The sequence below is a fragment of the Anopheles nili genome, chromosome 2, assembly GCF_943737925.1.
Source record: "Anopheles nili chromosome 2, idAnoNiliSN_F5_01, whole genome shotgun sequence".
Taxonomy (NCBI): Eukaryota; Metazoa; Arthropoda; class Insecta; order Diptera; family Culicidae; genus Anopheles; species Anopheles nili.
This window is the reverse complement of record NC_071291.1, coordinates 23012050-23032798: the sequence shown is the minus strand read 5'-3', so window position 1 is coordinate 23032798 and position 20749 is coordinate 23012050. Positions and strand designations below refer to the sequence as shown.

The window sequence follows — 20749 nt, the reverse complement described above, 5'->3', positions numbered from 1 at the left end:
CCGTGGTGAAACGGGAAGAAAATAATTCAATTAAATTTTCTGTCAATTTACCTCGAAACAAACGACCAGCAATAGCGACTGCCACCCCCGCCCCCTCTACCACCCCCTCCCCCCTACCGCCCCATGCGCCCTCGATTCCCAGTGCCCGGCTTTTCGTGGATCGATTTCGCGGAAAATGCTTCGCGGCTTTCTTCGCGGTTCCACCGATGGTTCCGTGGCGAATGGTGGATCGCGGTTGGTGGCTCTCTCGCTCTCGCGTTCGATAAACTATTTGATTTATTTATCGCACTCCCATCGCTAAATAAATGATTATTCTAGGCCCGAGCCTCGGTTTGTGGTGGTTGTTTCCCTCCGTCTCCGGCCGGGGGGGGGTTGGGAAAGCCGTAAAAAGTTCACCACCATTTTTCTTTCGCCCACCGGCCGCCAACGGCTTCCCAGACTCACCACCCAAGGGGGAGGTTGCGTGAAAATCGCTGGCCATGGTGTGCGAACGAGCGAACGAGCGAACGAGCGAGCGATAGGGCCTTCACTTCTCCAAACATTGATTTTCCAAACCCTCACGGGTGGGGTTGTGTACGCTCGAGTGCAAGCGCCATTCGCGCCCTTGTTCTGGTGTGTGTTGGGCTTAAGCTCCGCCTACCGAGTGGCAAAGAACAACCCCTAAAAGGCTGGTGGTGTGCGTGCGACCCTTGCTGGGCTTGCGAGGATGCGAGGCTTCGTGTTTACGTTTGCCAGATGCGGTTATACAAATGTTTAGCTTGCTCGTCCCGGTTCGTAGCAAAATCGAAACGAGAAAAATTAAGCCTGCTAGATTCACGCCACCAACACACATGCGCCGGCAGCAAAGGCCGCCCGAGAGCGGCCGCCTTTTTTGTCGCCTCTCTCTCTCGCTCGTTCGCGCCTTCTCGCTCTTTCGCAACCCCTAACTCACCGTGAGGGTGCGCGAGCTTTTCGCGAACACCCGGCCAGATGGGAGAGTATTTTCTCAGCGCCCCGAAACAACACGTCAATGTGTGCGGTTTGCAGCTACCGGCGTGTATTGGTTGCGCACTGGCTGGCTGCACCGCTTGGAGAGAAACCGTGCCCAGTGCGCTTAACATATCATTCCGCATTTCAACACCTTCGGTTGTTGATTTGATAAAACAGTCCATAACAAACAAGCGCCCGAGTCCGGTCGCTGCCGGTTTCTGTTTCGAGCGGTTCAGCGCGGCAAAACCCCCCTGGTTTGTGTTCCTGGGCGCGTTTCCGTGCACCGATAAGGTCGCGTGTCGTGAGATTTTTAGCGGGCAGTCGACCAGGCTTCCCGTTCATCCGGAAAGGATCGCAAAAACGTCACGTACGGGTCTCTCGGGCACCGGCAACCGGTAGTGTTATGGTGCGTGGAGTGTGCGTCGTGTGTGCGATAATGCCGAGTTAAGTGGCGAACAATTGTGATCCTCCTCCCGTGAACAACGTGAACCGCGGGTGCTCCAGTGACTACAGCTGATTCTGTGCAGGTGATCGTGAGTTGAGGATCCGCGAGAAGGACTGCCCTGGTCCGTCAGGATGCCGAGACCATCACGTGACACGTACGGCGATCAAAAGCCACCCTACTCGTACATCTCGCTGACGGCGATGGCGATTTGGTCCTCTCCGGACAAGATGTTGCCACTCAGTGATATCTACAAGTTCATCACGGATCGCTTTCCGTACTACCGGAAGAACATGCAGCGCTGGCAGAACTCGTTGCGGCACAATCTCAGCTTTAACGATTGCTTCATTAAGGTGCCGAGGCGTCCAGATCGACCCGGCAAGGGTGCCTACTGGGCGCTACATCCGCAGGCTTTCGACATGTTCGAAAATGGCAGCCTACTGCGGCGCCGGAAACGCTTCAAACTACACAAAACCGACAAGGACATTCTGAACGAGGAGCTGGCGGCGTTGGCCAACATTAATCGGATTTTCCTGGCACAAAACTCGGCCGACGCGTACTGTCCCTCGACGGCTGCCATGCTACCGGAACCGGTCGTACTGCATCCGGCCTCTACGCTGCTTCACTCGCCACCCCTCGAGCCGCACTCTCCTCTGCCAGCTCCCGCACCCCTTTCGCCCGCCCTGTCCACAGGAGAGACGAACCTTGCGACTCCGCTCGTTGCAAGGACTCCGCTTCGACCCAAGCGAGCTTTCACGATCGAGAGTCTTATCACGCCCGAGGACGATCCGGGGGAATCACGGGGTGGAAGTCGCTCCCCCAGTCCCAGCCCGCTACGCCCCCAACCCAGCCTTGTTCGAGAGCAGGCTCACAAGCGCTCGAGAAGGATGAACAACTCGGAGGACAAACTAAACCTGCTGGAAGAGTCCTCCGATCGGTTACCATCGCTTCTATCGATCGCGGGCCACCCCATGCATCTCCACCACCACCCACACGCAACCCTACACCACCCGCACTCCCACTCGCAGCACGGGACGGCCCTACCGCCGGTGGCCAGCCTTCCGGGGGCAAATATTCCACCATTTCTGCAGTACGCCCATCCGGCATTGGCCGCTTACGAGTTGCCGATTCATCCGCTGCTGATGATGGGTCCACTAGGGGCCATTCCTCCGCACTACTTCCACCACAGCTCCTACCACAGTCTAGCCGCGGCCCACCACCATCACCATCAGCAGCAGCAGCAGGAGCAACACCAACAACTGCATCTGCAACACGGAAGCAACGGGCCTGGAACCGGTACCGGATCCGAAGGACGATCGCCCTCAGGATCCACCACGGGACCGGACAGTCCGCGATCCGCGGGTGCCCCAACAGACCTGAGTCGGCCCTTAGGGCCAGCCCTAAGGAGCGTCTGAGACGGAATGCCTCTCCGTTCGCCGGCTTCCTGTTCCGTGCGCCATTGGCCCACGCCGAAGGCTGTTTGTTGAGTTTGTATTGCTTTTGCGTAGTATTTAGTGTCCTTGTGTCCTTGTGACCCTTTGAAGCGGTAGCGATGGATCAGCATAGGGGGCCTTGCAGGGACCTGCAAATTCCTGTCCCCGTTCACTCGTGGTAACCTCGCGTCCGGATGTCGTACTCTCCCACTCGTTACTGGCCAACTTTTAGAACCATGTCATTCGCACTGCTCCCGTGCGGAGCCATGCCACACGACCGTGCCACCCGGGTCTATCGAGGTCTGTCGGTCTATCGAGGCGGCTCGGAATAAAATACAAAGATTTACATATGTAAGACCTAGCGAAATTCAAGTGTACGTGATTACTTATTTAAGATCTGTTTTTACTTTATAGAACTGAAATAAACAAAATGTGTACATCAAGAAACAATCGTTGCGCTGTGTTTGGAACTTTATTTACATGCGAATTGGTTATATGATCTATGTGCTAACGCGAAAATTCATCCGCCATTGTTGTTCCAAAACTATTCTCTTTCTCGATTCGGCAACCATCTGGTCTGATATGTCAGTGTTTATGTCAAAATTAACCCCCTTGCGAGAATCAAATCGTTTATACCATAGGCACAATTGCATAACAGGGTTATAATAGGTTTTTTTGCCAGCTCAAATTAAATGAAAAAACATTGGAATGATTGCAATGATCGAACAAACACAATAGTGCTAATCAAACGAAATAGATCCCTGGCATGAGAGCTTTCTTTTATACAGCTCTGTAGTACAGCATTTCACATCAAACTTCTACACGAAGACCTACTTCAAGAAAAGGCATCCCAAAAATCGCAATAAGGTTGGTGATCGTTTTAATGATTTGTTCTTCTGTTAAGCGTTAAGCTTTCGTTCACTAATGACTTTCAAAATCATGCCGAATTCATCAATACGTCAACATCACTCCCACAAACAATATTGGATTATCACTGCGCTCGGGCTGGCTTTTGTGGTCAGCTTAAACCATTTAAAATAAATTCACTCGAAACAATAATCCATTCCCTCTCCTTACCAGCTCATTCTGAGTCTAAAACCCCCCAAAACAAAAGCTCGCGTTTCCTTTTTGGCTCGAAAAAAAACATCATCTCCCAAACACAAACCAACACACTAGGAATGGAAATGTGTGATTCGAAGAAATGCACCGCATAAAATGGGAAATCTTCCAATGAAAACAACGCCAACGACAATGAGCCCACGATAGCCCGAGCATATTTTTTTTGCCCTTCTTTCAGCATGATTTACTTTTGTTGCTCAATTGACCGGCCCGCTTATGTTGCCCCGCCGTAGGCTCCATTGTGGCACGGTTGGCCGTCTCAGCAAAAAGGGTAATGTTGTTTTCGGAAGTGGTTACGCCCCTCGACGTTAGAGGATTAGTTTCTATTATTCGAGCCGCGGACAAACACAACCGATCCGTTCGTAATCGCTTCGGTATTCCTCCCTGTTTCGAATTTCCCGAGAAAAAAAAGCCTATGTTTCTTTTGTACTCGCTTCCCTTCGAGGCTCCTTCTTTCTACACCAACTCAACAGGCTTCACCCACAGCAGCGCGCGTTTGGTTCTTTGATTTCGATTTTTATGTCATTTTATGGGCGTTCTTTTGTTACCCGTTCTTCGCCCAGCAGATGAAGCAATCGCCAATTGTTACGTCCACCACGTCAGCGATTGTCCCGCTAGGGTGAACGCCGCGCAAAAGAAAACCCAGCAAAAGTTCTCTAAACGACGCATCCTTTTGGTGTTTTTCCGTGCTAACCTTCCACACAGGCCACACCGTCGGTCACCACAGCCCGAAGCTGGCTTCTCCTCCACCCAGCAAGAGCACGAAAACCTGATCGATAATTAGGTGTAACGATCGATAATTGAGAACAGCGAACACGAGCCACGAACGCTACTAAACGCGGCCAGCCCACCCTTCCAGAATGGATCAGCCAAACCGACCGCCATCGAAAGGCCATCGGCTAATTAAGCACTCCCACGGGAGAAACGAAAGCTAATAGTATCATCATCCGGCAGTGGGAATCGATCCTCCAGCTTCACCGATCAGCGGTGGCGTGAAATGAGCTGCTTCATTTGCTTCAATTCCGGCCCCTCCCGAGCGGGCCTTGGCGCAAGCGGCTCGGAGGCTTATGGCCCCGTGATCCCGCAGGCTCGCGGTAGCCTTTAAGGCTCGAAATGTGCGCTGTCATTCGTACGAGCGTTCGTTCGATCGCAGACGGGCTGTCTGGCGTGGTGCTTGGTGCTTGGAGGCTCGGAACGATCGCGAGGCTTCAAAACGGGGATCGCAACTAGGACGCGAGTCGATCAAAGATGACGATCGTGAATAGACACAAACCCTTCCAACGACGCAAAGGATTGCCCACAGGCCCCACCGGGGTCGCATTTTTCTTTTCGGCATCCATTAAGTGATTCGGCTCTATTTTCGATAGTAAATCAATTTTGAGGTTATTAGGATTCGTTAAAAGGTTTTTCCTTTTTCCCGTGCCGACTTCCAGCAAACCGGGCAGCCTCCTTTTCAATCCACCCACGAGGGCCCACTCCGGCCACATTCCGACACGCGGCAGACAGATTGACGGTGCAGGGTCCGCAGGATTCGATGGGCCAATCGATTGAACTCGCTCGATTGCAGATGAGTTGGCGCGATAGCGCGCGCTCGTCCCGGGTCTATCGGGCGTTAATCGGGGTCTATGGCGGTGAATCGAAAGGGTGCAGGGATGCTGGCCAGGAGCTAGAACCGGCCGGGATGGGTCCCGTCCGGAGGAGGCTATAAATCAGAGCGTGGTCAGCAAACTAACCGTCCATGATCCAATTTTGCGCTACTTAAAATTCCTCCGTACCACTTACGTGTGGATGGGCGCGATGCACGGCGGTGCGCTCGCCGGAGCATAGAGAACGTGATTAAAGGTGTAAAAGTTTACCAAATCATTTGTCCATTATCGGCGATGCCACTCACAACACAGCGCTATTGGAGGTATTGTTGGGAGAGCCCGTGGAAATGGCCAATCATCCACCTATCGTCCCGTACACCGAGCAAGATGAAGCGATGGATTGTGCGCTCAAATTTGACTATTATGGACGCAACGGCGACGAACCGTGTAATGTGATTTGAAAATACGAAACGTACGCTTATGATTGCGCGTGGAGCAATCGCAAAGTTGACACAATTCTCGGCTTCTACAAACTTGGGCGGGCGGGCTTAGAAAAGCGGTTGGCGTTGGTGAACGTAAAGGATCGTCAACCCACAATCACAGCTCCAATTTGGAGTGAGTTTGGTTTGATGTTGTTCCCTTCAATTTCTCGCCGCGCAATCAACGGAAAAGGAAAGTTACCTTGGCGTTGGCGTTGGCGTTGTGTGTGGGACTCCATCGCTCGACTAATTTCTTACGCTCCAGCGAGCTGTGCGGTTGGAGCACCAAATTACTCCGATTTCGAGCGATTGATAAGCACACAGCCAGTCGACCAATGACCAATTGCTCCTGGTGGTACGGTCGGGATAGAATCGCCCGGAAGCCGAAGCAAAATATTTGCCTTTGTATTGACGCGTTAAAGCCGGCTCGATGCATGAGCCTGACCACTATACAACTGTGCCGTTGCCAAAAGGAAGTCCACACCCAAGACCCGTGGCATAGTGCTGGCCAGCGAACGATTCTGCGACCGAGGCCATTCGAAGCGCAAAGAAACAGCTAGTTCCGACGCAATAAATAATGAATTATTAATTAGTTCCGTTGTGCCGATGCCTAGTGGCAATGGCACCAGCATAACTGTGCGCTTCCCCGACCACAAAATGTAAAACAGTACCCACCGGTGGCCACAATAGGGCCGGGCGAAGGAAAGTTCTACATTCCCGGACGACGACGACGACGACGACGACGACGGATGAAAGCGGCTGAAAATCTGCCGTTGCGAACAAAGCGACGCCGAGGCCGCCCATGTTTATGTTTATTATTCTGTTCATTTTTTAACAACAACACAACAGCCCGATGCCCATCCCCTGCGACTAATCCGGCACCCTCCATTTTGGATGGACGCGTCAAGGAAACCCCGAAAGCAAGCGCCATCCCTCGGACATGGAAAGCGTATTTACTGCTTTCATTATGTGGAGGAAATTAATTTGAATTTATTTTTAATAGACCAGATGTACTTTCGTGGGCTGCAGAAGGCCAGCCAAAACAGCGTGGAAACACGCTCGGTTTCCATCGCGTTTCATTTCTTCTGCTCGTTCAGTTCTTTCAAAGCCTCCATTCGTAATGGGATGCACTGATACGTGGCGAGCGGTGGCGGTTTGGGGATAGAATTAGCAAACGACCGCATTTCCCTCACTTTCTAGTGCTTGTTTTCCTATGCTTGACCCCGAGAGATCCTATTATTAGAACCCAATAAATTATGGCCACTACTCCATGGCAATGCTCGTGCCGAAATAGCGTGTCGGTTATCGAGTCCACGGTAGTTGAAATTTGCCCCACAGGACGAGCGGGCTCCCTGTCATTAAACTTTGATCATTTTATTAAACATGAGCTCACGCTCGAACCGGATTCGGTGCATTACAGTACGAGTGGTCAATCGCAGCTCGTGATCAAAATGGCGAACAGCTCCGAAAAGGTGCATGTTCGCCGCGCACACACGATGACAAGCTTATAATCATAAATCCCTTCGAGCGGGCGCAGCACCATCTTGTTAGCGCAAAGTGCTATTCAATTTGCTTGAAAATGGGCTGAAGTGGAATGCTCACAATTCGCCCATTCCCAGACCAGTTCAACACCTTCGAGCGCGAACGAACGCCAAAAAAAAAGCCCTCGAGCTGTCAAAATCCAGCACGCCATCGTTCCCGGCCTACTGAGCGTTCCTATTTGTTTTGGCTCATCAGAAGCTATACAAATAAATGTCACGCCAAGGACGCATGACTCCTGGCCTAAGGGCGAGAGCAGCACGCTATCCTGCTCCATCGGGGCTCGAGCGCCTCAATCGATAGGGTAATAGAAAAGAAGATTTTGTATCTAGGCGCAGCACGCAGCCCGATCGTTTCGGGATAGCTGTCAAGTTGGCGTCAAAACGCGCACCCACACCTTCGTAGAACCGAGGAACAGAAATATGAACACCCTTTTCCGCACGCTTCCACGCCAAGACAGCAAGGGTTTCAATCAAAAATGGCTTCCGCATTTCCATTTCCAAGCGCTTCGCACAAAAGGGAGCGTAAACGCTGCCGCTGTCTGGTGTTTCGTATTCATTTATTTATTTGCCAAATAGATTCACCCTTTTCCCGGGGGGCAAATGCACTCACCCACCGCTCCCGGGGGTGGAAATGGGCCGTTCGGTAAATAAAACAAAACGGCAGAAACCCCCTACGCACGCACACAACCCTCGCGGCGATTGCATAACTGGCGGGAAAGGAAGGAAGCATAATAACCCCCAGCTCCCTGAAATGGCTCATCCTTGGTTTCCCGCACGCCGGAACAGCGTCCAGTCGGCCTTCTGCACACATGACGGACATGTTCCTGGCATGGTTGACACCATCGCCGGAAGGAAACCCGAGGCACCGGACGGAACACAATGAGGGCCGGTGTTTTCTTTGTCTGCTCCTCTTTTCACCGGCACTCGCAGTTCTTAGCAAAATAATGACTGCACCGGCAAAGATGAGCCCGCCAAGGGCACCGAGCCCGGGTTGCAGCTGCATCAGATTCGCCTGTAATTGCATTAAAAACCTACAATTTGTTTGTGGAATTGTTCAATTTGTTTGCCCGCGCTACCGTATCCGCTACCCTTCCATGGCCAAACCCTCGAGAGCGAGAGAGAGCGAGAGAGAGAGAGAGCCTCCCGCAAACACGGTTCACCGGAACTAACTGCCGTGTTTTGGGTTCGGTCGTGCCTCCGGCGCTCCACTCGATGAACGGCAGAAAAAAAAACCGGTCCCTCACTCCGGAAGTCTCTTCGTGGTCCAACCGGCAGGCTCTGGGCGTTCTGGGGAAAACATTCACGGGGGTGGTTGGTATGAAGTTGTGCTGTTTTTCGCCAAAAGCCCCGTGCGAGGTCGGCAGTATTGGCGAGGGCAGTGCTATTTACATAAACGCCCGACCCTACGAGCGAGGAAACTTTGCAGAAATTGCCTCTCCTCTCCAAACCCTTCACGGCTACGCCACAAACCGGGTCACACGTCGCGATGGTGTTACGAAACGACGCCAAGCAAAAAGGCCACCCCCTGATGCTTCCCTTGCAAACGACTTACATTGTTGTTGTTGGGGGTTTCCCTTGGCTCTCCGGGCACCTACGCAATCGACGCAAAGCAAATGTTTAAACAAAAGGATTTCACTCGAATTCATCAACCGCAACATGCGCACAGGAAGGGAGGCAGGTCCTTCGCAGTCAGGAGCCGACCTGACGCAAACTTCAAACGGACGTAAGACAAACACCGGAGCGACGGGTAGATGTATAGTTTCCTTTTCACCGGAATCGAATTACAGCAGCAGCGCTGTTTCGATCGGCTTTTCCGAGCGATGTGCAGGAATCGATACTGACAGGTGGAAATTATGCAATGAAAGTGTGTTTGCGCTCAAAAAACCATTAGAGGGTCGTTTGGTGAGGTACTGAAGCATTCGCTTATCTCACATGTACTTGCCTTGCTCTTCAGGAAGACATCAAGGCTGTTTTGAAGGAGTCGATTGTTAGAATTTAATCAGAACTTATTAAACTTTTTGTGCTTCTCGGGGAAACTCACTTACGTCAACTGATTACGTATGCTAGTTTAATCTTAGACTGAGCCTATATTGCTACCAAGTTAAATTCTTAATACCTATACGATACCAGCACCTCTCTCAACCCGATGCAAGAGTAGTACTTCCTCATCATGCCCTGCCAACGGGTTAACTGCTCCTTGCAGAATAAATAAAAACGACCTCATTACAAATCGCCGCACCTAGTTACCGCGAACCGCTCGCTGATCGAAATGAATTGCCGAATTAAACATCCGCTCAACAGGTTCCAGCTGTCCGCCATCCCTGCCGGCATGTCCTGAACACCCCAACAGACCACCGACCATCGACCGCGAAAGGGTGGACGGTGGAGCGAAGAAAAAAAAGCAGGGAAGATTGATCAGGTTTTCTTCGCGCCCCGATCGCACGCCCCGAAAAGGGAACCAGTTCACAATAATTAAGAATAATGATCGATAATTGGGCCTGTACCTGTGTTCTCTACCGCGGCCTTTCTCCGCCAACCCACCACATCCCAGGACATCTCGCTCGGTTTACACCATTTGCGGCGGTGAAAAGCTCGAATTCCGTCAAGGTTTACGCGGCCAACTCAGCGCTGGCTCTACATGCTGAGGGCCCAACGATGTTTGCTCAATGGACTATTGGTAAGATAAACAATGGCTTATAGCTTGTCATTACACAGGCCGTGGTTGAGGCCGTGGACGCGTTTCATTGCGATCCGTTGGGAAGGTGCGGTGTGCGTGTGTGTGTGTGTGTGTGTGGGGGGAGAAGGAGCCGCGGGCAGCCTAGAGAAGGCTCGATGCCATCGATCGCACCTTGTCCCAGACGATACAAAGCCCACGAGGATGATTTATGATCTGTTAAGTCCGCATCCCACTCTTACTCGCTGCCACAACAGTGTTGTGCAGCCGCCGAGACGCGCAGTCAAACCCGCAGTTGTTAGTTTTATTGGGCAACTAGCTTTCGGAGCTGGGTGGGGGGGGGGACTAGACAAGATTCTAGTCCCTTTTTGTGCCGCGTGGTTGTGGGGCAAAAAAAACACGACAAAGTGGGCTTGGGTACGCTTTTAATGCCTCCAATAAACGTACGCCAAGACTGCAACATTCGGGCTAGTGCCGGTTATGATCGATGATTCGGGATCGCTGATCGCATTCAAACGGCGGTTTTACACCGTTTTTATTTCATCCAACAAATTGGCCGCCGTTCTTCCACCGCCCATTGCCGAACGGGGATTGATGGTGTTTTCATGCCGCAGGAAAATCGAGAGAAAGTGATCGCGCGAGCGAAGGTTGTTAGCGCACGCAAGGATTGTTTTCGGGCGGCCAATTAGGGAACAGCTTCCACAAAATAATACTTCTTAAAGCGTGTTTGAAATCTGCGCATGGTGTTTTATTTTGGTTTTCTTTTTTGTTTTTCAACCCGACTTTTATTGCTGCCCCAAAGCGGCGAAACATAATTTACAATAAACGACACCGAATGGCTTTGAAATTATCCACCCGAGCCAGGACTCGCTTCTGAGCGATGAAACTCACGCCCGGCAGGAAGTGTTCCGGGTCCGGGACATAAACTCATGTTGCGAACATCGAATCAATCAATTAGCCCTTTATCGTCGCCAGGCCGATCGCCGGCGTTGAAACAGGCCGCGGGCAGCCCTTCAAAACGAACAGGGCTCTCATTAGGGCTTAAATTAGGGTTTCGTTCGCGCATCGGAAGCGGAACGGCGAAAGCTCTGCTTTTGATAAGGTGCAACGGTTCGGGCCAGATGGGAGTTTTTTTTTCATCTTGAGATGCAAATGTGTGCTGGAAAGGAAGTGAGAACGCCGGACGTGTGATTACGGTGTTCTAGCTGCGGCTTTCGTTTCCCACAGGCTGCCATTTTGTGCAAAATTACGTGCGAAGAAATTTGGCGTGAAAAGCGTAATAACAAGCCGTAACGTGCGCTTGCACCTCAACGCAACGCTAATGCGCCGTAATGGTACCTATTATATTTAAAATATCTCTCCCGTGGGCTCGGCCGCGGCCAGCGGGTTAAGGCTCCATCGAATATGGCGAACGGTGCGCATTATGCGGCGTACTTATGCAGTTATTAAATTGTAATCGGAAACGCATTGACGTGCGTGGCGTGGTGCTTAGTGGCTATCATAATTTGATGGGTGTCAGAAAGATGGCTCGCCTACGGCACCCGACGATGGTTTGGCATGCAAATTAATTGCCCAATTGCTGCCCAAGACCCATGGGCCGTGCGCCCTTTTTATTAGAGCCCGTCTCTAATTTCTATGATCGAGGTGAGAGCCGAAACGATCGCTGCTAATTGCACATCCTTGGCAGCCGAATTTGCATCTCGAGCCCGCCAACTTAGTTGCATCTGTGCCAGGCCGCACCGTTCCGATGGTTGATGCGTTCAAATGCACGAGCTGTCTTCACCTGACTTCATTAAAGCGATGCAGCTCTTTGGGAGGGCGTGCTTTGGAAATGGGGGTTTAATTAAAATTGATTATTATAATTACCAGACGGCATCGTGGAAACGCTTCCCCGATCGAGACCGAATCTATTCGGGGCAGCAAATTAGTTTGATCATATTCCGAAGCTGCTACATGAGCTGAGCTACAAAGCTATGCAAGACCACTTGCAGAAAGATAGTGTTTTGTGTACAGTTCAACTGAATTACCAATAAAGTTTCCCAAAACCTACAAACGGTTGTTTGACCGGTTGTATCTGCAACGCGTGAAAATAAGTCAGCATCGTTAAGCGCGTAAAATTGAAATTCATCGCGAACGCACGGACCGGGCGCTACTTTTACAGCCCATCAACGGTAATGCACGAAAATGGTTTTTAAAAATCAAAATATTTGACTAGCCTTGCGTCGGAACCGTTGGTGGGATTTCGACCAAAAAGCTTCATGAAAATGGATCATGTTTTTGATGGGTTATGTATAATTCATGCCGTTTGCCAGCTTGCCGCTTCAGGATGTGCATTTACTTGGATGAAACCAAAGGCGAACTGAAGCGTTTTCGGTGCCATTTGACGGCAGCTGATGTTTCAATCGCTGCTTCGCCAACTGTCCGGTTCGTTGGTTTGGAAGACTTGATTAATTCCATTATTCTATATTCGCAGAAAGAACGACTGAAATGATGCATTTCCTAGCCGCATTTTATCCAACTGAAAGCCCAGCATTTTGTCATCGAATGGTCCAAAAAGCCGAGAAACTCTAATTTACCAGGACTACGTCTTCTGGGAAAATTTCAACAACCGAGCCCCCGGATCCGAAGACTATGACGAGGGAAATTAAACTATTAAATACTCGCCCAAAGACCTCCACCAGAGTTCCATCAGTGGCATCGTCAGCCGGCCCAATAGGACACCAATTGGGTCTCAATTTTATGGGTCGTTACAGCACCTTTCGCATTTCCCCCGGTTGCCTGGGCGCTCCACAATGGCCACCCATGGTGGTCGGTGTAGGTTTCTTCCCGGGGACTCCCGGTTTGCCCGTGTTTCCATCCGGTCCTACAGTGCATCTGCCCGATTGGACACAGCGACCACACAAATGCAGCCTCACCGGGTATGCATTTCCCATTCGTCACCCATAATGAAGCGTGCCTCGGTTCCGGGGAGTAAATATTTAACCAACGTGTAAACACGAGTCCGCCTGGACGGACACAGCGCGGTGTCGCAGGCAGGAGTCACCATTGTCGTTACCGCTGCTACTTGCAAGTGGCCAAAGAGGTTGAATGAAGGCGACAACGTCCTGCCGGATGTCAGCCGGCTGGCGCAATTCTTGGCGCGTGAACGCAACTAGGAGAGCGAGAGAAAGGGAAAAAACCGACCAAAGCCAAGAAGAAAGGAAACACGGTGCCTTCGAGACTTCCCATTCCCGTTTTCCCCGTTCTGTCGAGTCACTGACACCGCCCGGTGACTTCCGGTAATGGTTGATAAATTTAAAATCATGTCCCGATTCGGCACGCTCGCATGCTTCTGTTCGCAGTCCGGTTTGGGAGGGGAGAACACACACACGCACACACGACGATTGCACGCGAACGGCAGGACAAACGTTGAGGTGGCGTTTTCCCGAAACCACCGAAGGGCCGTGCAGGATGCGCCCCGAGAACAAGAGCACCCCGTGGATTGAGGTTGGGTTTTAGTTTCGCGTCAGTGAACAACAGCAAACAACAAAATAAAAGCAAGAAAATGAGACGATGAGAAAACGGGAACACGACGATCCAATCGCCCAACCGCACGCCGTTAGGCGCGCGAAATCGAAACTCTGTTACACGGTTTTTTAGTTGTCAAAATACGATTCGCCACGATTCACTGGCCCCACACAGTTGACACAGAAGATTGATGAGTCGGGGACAGCGACTGGGTGTGGGCTTAGTAGGCTTAGCCTCACAAAAAGAAAACCACCGAAACCATTAGTTCAACCGAGCAGGCTCTGCTAAAGGTACGCGAATTTGCAGCACGATTTTTCACGAGCCACTTCCGTCGCGGTAACCGCGAATGCACCGATTCGGGGTGCTACAGCAAATCCGCAACCTGGTGTTTGGTTTAATGGCAAACAATAAAAACAAAACACGAACGCAATCGCGCGCTTCTGAAGTGCCTGCGGGCGTTAGCGAGCGCCTCCAAGGCGGATAGACCCATAATGATGGCTAATTAGTCTTCCTTACCCTTTCAATTAGTCGATAGGAGCGCTTTCGGCGTCATGCGGTTGCAGCATCTCTAAAATCATGCCACCAGGTCCTCATCCCGTGTGTGCAGATGTAAAACGCAGTGGCAAAAGACGGCCAGCAGGGTAGCTTCTTGGGGGTAATTTTCGTCCTACAAGGCGTAAGGTCCGGCCCGGATTGGGTTGTTGCGTTGTGGCACACAATTATCATAACTAATTAGGAATGTTGCGGAGCATCTGTCCGAGGGTACACACTTTGCGGTGTTTTCGTTTGCGGTAATTGTTTTCCCTTTTTGGTTCTCTCTCACTCTCTCTCTCTCTCCTGTCTCTTCCTCGCTCGGAAAGACACGGAATGTTGCTGCAAATTTGAGGCATTTAAAAAAAACCGCCATTTATTATGGTAGCGGCACGAAAAATAATTTCCTGCCGCGTTGATGCTAAGTGAGAAAAACAACAGTTTAAAGATTTAACGAATCGCCCTCAGAGGACGATCACTGTTCCCTGTGGCGCGAAAGCGAGGGACATGCAAGGGGTCCTTAAAGTGTGTGCTACAGTGCCTTGGAATGGCCGACGCAATGGCTGCCACATCGCAGCGTGCCCCTTTCAAAGGATGCCCCAACGAGAGACCGCTCGAAGGACGCAGACAAGCTACAGGCAAACATTGAGCAAACATTTGCTCGTGTCATGGTGTAGGTGCGAACAAAAGGCGTCCTGTTTTGCATATCCCCACGCTCTGTGCCTACGTCGGTATGGCAGCGAAAGGACAGCATAAAGAGAGCACACACATCCTGCAGGAAAAGCGCAATAAAATGAACAGCATTTCCAGCCACTTTGACTTCACCAGCAGGACGATGATCCCTGGCTGGCATACGGCGAGGGTTGGCCCGGTCGGCTCACAGCAAGGTTATGTTCAATTTGCGTGATTTGGGAAAATTTATCATTTAATTTATTGGCGCTTCGGGACGCTCGGCACTGTGTGTTTCATAGCTAGCGGTCATGCATAGCCAGTGACGGCTCGTTTTTTTTCGGTGGCTCGTATGTGCGAGCTAGCGAGATAGTTACTTTCGGGTTCTGTTTTATCGTCGAAACGCCCGAAACCCTGATTACCTTACCAGTCGCAGATCTTGTTTAGAAAACTTCTCTCCAACTTTTCTCGACTGATTCATTTTTCTTTGCTAGATCGATCGACCCGCGGATAAAAAGCTTCGTTAATTGGCGTCTCAAACAGTGCGGCTGATCGCTAGAAGAAAAAACCCCCTGTCGTACGCAATCGCGAGCGCATGTGTATGACACGACAATTACCACCACACGGGCACCGTGAGAGAATGATCCCAACTGATCGATAGCGAGCGGACGAGTGGTTAAGCGTGATTTGCATCGGGATCGGGGTTTTGAATTCGAACGGCGGGAAACCGATCACTTTTCATCCGACATCCGTCATCGCCGCCTGTACGGCTCGCGTTGGAGCTCAAAACCGACAATTGACGTCCCGTCGGGATACCCGCGATGGGGCGCATCCTGACACGTCATCCGTAATAAGGGAGATCCAAGCCATTACCACCAGAATCGGCCCCCGACTGTGTTGAGAGGGGGAAACCAACGCAATGATTGGTCCGACAATTGTCCGGGGAAATGGAAAATCATCATTCAACAGAGCAAATACAGCACTGTCGAACGGACCAACCGGCCAATCATCGATGTGGGGCTTCGGTTCGATTATTGACCACAAAAAAGTTGGATGGGATTTCATGGTTTCGCGCTAATTACGGTCTATCGCTTCTCTCCCACCTGGGGGGTGGGGGAACTAGCTGATCGATCAGTTCGGGAGTGTTTATCTTGGCCGGTTAATGGAGCGTTCTTGAGGCTGCAGCCCTTTTCGATAGCCAGGCGTGTGAATAATCGCGACCCTTGCGTGTGTCTGTGCATGAGATGGTTAGATGGCAGTGAATCCCTTATGCATGCCCACACACAATACGAGGACTAATTATCGTGCATTAGCAGTTACGGCGTTCGAGCTTCGACTGACGAAACATTTTATTGACACCTTGCGCCACAAAACTGGGTTACCGAATTTCACCGGCAACAATCGTCACGCAAGGAACACGCACTGAAAGGTTGAAGAAGATCAGTCGGAACCCAGCGAGCAATCATTAGCTCAAATAACACGGCCCCGCAAAGCCCCTCAATCAAGCTCGATTATGAAAAATCCACCACAAAACGTCCTGCCCGAGCGCCTTCTGCTCTCGGGTGTGTTCCCGACTGACACCGGCTGGGCACGGACGAGGAAAAAAAGGACGAGTGCACGTCAAGAGACCACCGACGAAACGGAACGAATTGCGAAACTTGTTCCTTTTAATCCTGTGAAATTGGGAAAACCCTCAAGCCTCGGACGGTGAACGCGGGGGGGGGGGGGGGGTGGATCGATAGGACGGAACCGGTGCATCGAAACAAACGGCTGCTGAGGCTTGTAGTGTGGTGGTTACTCAGGTTTATTGTCAAAATGTCTTACCTTCTCACACGTTTGGAATGTTCATCTAAAACGACATCAACGGGAGGTGTTCCGGGCAGATGGTTCGCGATGAAGGTGTGAACAATTAAAATGAATTTTAAAGATTTGGTAAGCAAAAAAGGCAAGTAAACAAAACTGCAGGTGATCGGTAATGCTCTCAAAGCACACACCGTTGTTTCACACTCAGCCAAAGTGATAGCGTGACGCTTTGCTGCTCACTTACCAGCGGCGTAAGGTGAGCTTTAACTTTGCACGCATTTACGGATGCGTGCACTCGCGCTTGCTGCAATGCTCCTTTTAGTGAGCTCTTTCGTCCCGACAGGATGGGCGGGGTGTGATGCAAAAAAAATAAAAACAATCCACCGTACCGCTGTCCGATCTCGTTATTGAAACAAACTCCGCCCTGGCGCAATAAATTAGCCCCACCAGGCCCGCGAGAAGACGGTTCGAGCCCGCAAGGATACTCGCGAACCGTCGTTAGCGCACGGCTACGGCTGCCATCAGAAAAACCACGGAAACGAAACATCGCCAAGAGCAACCGAAGCAAGTTGGCAGGAAAAGAAAAACCACCACCCAACAACCAGTGCTGGCTGGGCTGAGGTGGCGTGCATCGCTGATCGTAGCCGCGAACGGCTGGAAAATAAATAAAACCCTGTACGGTGGAGAAGGCGGCAGGATTATTCATTACACACCGTCGAAGATACGGGCCTACTGGCCACGCTTGGCGGATTAACGCTTGCAGAATGAAAGCAACTCGCTTTTGTCTCGTTTCGCCACCATTACAGCTGGTGATAAATGAAGAGTAAATTAGTAAGTACGCGGATGTGATTAAACGTGGTGCGGCAAATGCGATGCGGTGACTTGAGGACTGCAAAACCTGCGATGTTGCTCGTTTTCGTGAGCTTCGAAAGCTTCGAGTTGCTCAAAAGCTCACCAGCTTGATGGAGCTTTGGGAATAGGGGGTAAAGCTCTTAACCATTTCCAACGAGCTTTGCTAGCGTGCCCAAAGTGCATTGACGATATGGTGAATGTAAAAAAGATTTTAAAATCACTGAAGATCGTCACATTTTTACATGTGTCTCACATTATTAAACGCAACTGTAGTTTTGCACTTACATCAAAACATCAAGCAATGTTGTGCAGTTTACATTACGTTAGGTTTTCATCCAACTGTACAAAAGGAACAAAAGAAAATCTGGAAAATTCAATTTAAAAAGAAGAAGTCATAATTAAGAAGGCTTCCAACTAGCAAATATCCACAGGCTAGCCACGGCTCAGAATCTCTAAAATTAAATCCAAGAAAGAAGATCCAGGGGCATTTTACTTATATGATGTGTTTAATATATCACATATTATATATTTTCTATTAAGTATTTCATGCATATGACTTACATGCCAACGATTTATCTATGCAATTATGCATAATTTACTTTCCATGTCTGTATGTTTAATACACATATTATTTACGGAACCTTACAGGCTCCCCCATGTGTTGAACGGCGACATGATAAGATAACACATTTTTGCCGATAGAAATGCTAATAGTATCGGCAGGATTTGCGTTCAATTGAATCGTTTTAATGCCTCGAAATCAGCGCTAATGCAAAACAAAACAAAAATGGTGCAATAATTCCGCGTAAAAGCAGTGCATGATTCGTATGGCAGTTGTAATCATCACTTTGTCGACCGAGTGCGACCGAACGATCGCTTGAAGCGCAAATAGAAAAAAAACGCTAGAACACAATGCAGCAATGAAAATGACCACGATAACGCGCCCCAACGCCCATCCCTGGAACACCCACGAGCCTTATCGGTGTCAGCAGACCCATCCGGCGCAGCTAGGGCTCAACTCAACAATCGCTTTATCAGCCGCAGGTGGACACGGGGAGTTTGATGAAGCGTAAAATCGGCTGTCACCATCGCACGAATTGATTTCTAAGCGCTACCGCAGACTTAAGTCGCCATCATTCGTCCACCCATCCGATCCTAAACGTGCGTGAGTAAGGGCACTAATGGGACACCCGCCGTTGTAGTATTTTCATTCACCATATTGTTCACTACCCCACGGTAAACCTAGCAGAGTAGAAAAGCAGGGTGGCACGACAGCATGTGTTGATTATCTGCCACCCTCGTGCAGGCGATCCCCCACCCTTCGAAACCCGCGCACACAAACGCCGGATAAACAAAATCATAAGCGCAAGGTCAGCGGCGGCGTGAGCTAACGTTTGAACGGCGCAACATAAAAAACCGCGTGGCCATCGTTTGGTAGCGCGCGCTTTTTGGCTTGCGCTGTTCGCGACCAACGGCACGTCGGCACTCGCGTGGCTAGGGCGGAAAGGGCGATCGCGAAGGGAAGCGGGTTTTGTTATGATGCCGTCCTACCGCTTCCCGGCACACCCACGACCCGTTGCAGTGGCCCACAGACGGTGTGCAATTGTGTGCGCCTCGGGAGCGTAGTTGTGTCGAGTGGATTAAATAATTGAACCGCCACCAGTCCAACCGATCTGCTGAGGGGTTTTAAAAATAACGGCCCCCACACTAGGCGGGATTGGCACCGCAAACGGCCCCTTAAGATAGCCCCGGGGGACCGGCTCATTGTCAACAGCGGCCGTAGCAGGAGTAGAAGATCAGTGGAGAAACGACAAAAAAAATAGATCGCTACTCCCCTCCAGCCCTACGACGCTAGGGCGAAGGGACGCGCAATTCGGTGACCGTAAACACGCCGTAAACAGGCCGTATTTGGCCGTTGATTTCCGCTTCCAACCGTTGCGCGCGGAAGAAGGCTGATTAAACTATTTACCAAAATCCCTCACCAACACACCAACACAAAGCATTCCAAGGTTGCACCGGCGTGGTGCGGCACCGATGCTTGGCGGTTGTAATTACCGCGTCAAAATTTCCCAAGGAAAACCCGCCCGGCCAGAACGACAAAGGAGAGAATAAACGGCCATCGAAGGGGGAAAAAGTACCGTCTTTTCTCTTTTTTTTTTGCTGGCGTCAGCGAAATATCACGAGAATAAGCATCGCAAGCGAACATTCCGACGGTGAGAGCCGGGAAAACGCACCACCAAGAAGCCCGTCTGACGTACGACGATAAGGCCGACAAAATGGGGAATATTAAGAGAGAAAACAAAACGCACTATATTTAGTCACCCGGGTGACAGGTAGTGTAACTCGAAACCGGTTCGTTCCCGTTCGCGAGTTAGATAAACGCAGATATCCTGAGGGTCAAGTGCGAGCGGGAGATGCCTATTTACCGCCGGTGGCAATAAATCAACGCAAAAGTAATATGTGGCACACGCGCGTATGCCGATGCCGATCCGAGAATGGGCAAATGCTGTTGACTAAACATGTTGTTTTATGGCCACCAAACCAAACGGTAGAGGTGTTGTTTTCTTCCATTCTGGCCGTTGTTTTAGAGCATGTGAGCTTCGAGATCTTGGCCAATCAAATGGAATGTGATGACTCATGTCAAGGCTCGTCCACATGTTTGATTCAAATACCTTAACTCATAACATAAATTGTAATTCGTTAAAGTTTCCCCCTTTCGTTCTATTCGTCATTCCGTAAGGGTAATTCTCGCAAGCTAGAAATTTTCACGGTGAAAACCCATTTCCAATCACCCTTATCGATTGCTTGCCGATCACACCGCGTTTGACCAACTGGGAAATAGCAATCCAGCGCTAACGTGGCAAACAAAACTTGCTCCGTTTTCCTCTCGTTTCTCCCCACCAAACTTCCCCCCCCCCCCCCCCACCCACACCCTTGGGACGGCTATCCATCCGGTGGTCAATGCCGCAAACACACCCCCACTTTCGCTCCAACGCGCTTGATAAGCTGTGCAAAATTTACGACAACTCGTATTACTTTACCAGCGTACCGACGAACGAGCGACCGTTGCACATGGAGTTGCAGCAGCTGCATCTCCACAGGGACGATTCCCCCTGGGGGGTGGACGGTTGTGCAAGAGCACCC

The 20749-nt window shown here is 50.7% G+C and overlaps 1 protein-coding gene across 1 annotated transcript; it reads left to right on the top strand.

Moving 5' to 3' along the window:
- The first annotated feature begins 1545 nt into the window (after nucleotides 1–1545).
- On the top strand, nucleotides 1546–2826 carry LOC128731869 (fork head domain-containing protein FD4-like). The gene has a single exon (XM_053825021.1). The coding sequence runs from the start codon at nucleotides 1546–1548 to the stop codon at nucleotides 2824–2826; it is 1281 nt and encodes a 426-aa protein (XP_053680996.1).
- Nucleotides 2827–20749: the final 17923 nt, after the last annotated feature.

Bases quoted from the DNA above. Each gene is read 5' to 3' on its own strand.
- LOC128731869 (XM_053825021.1), top strand. From the start codon at position 1,546: ATGCCGAGACCATCACGTGACACGTACGGCGATCAAAAGCCACCCTAC.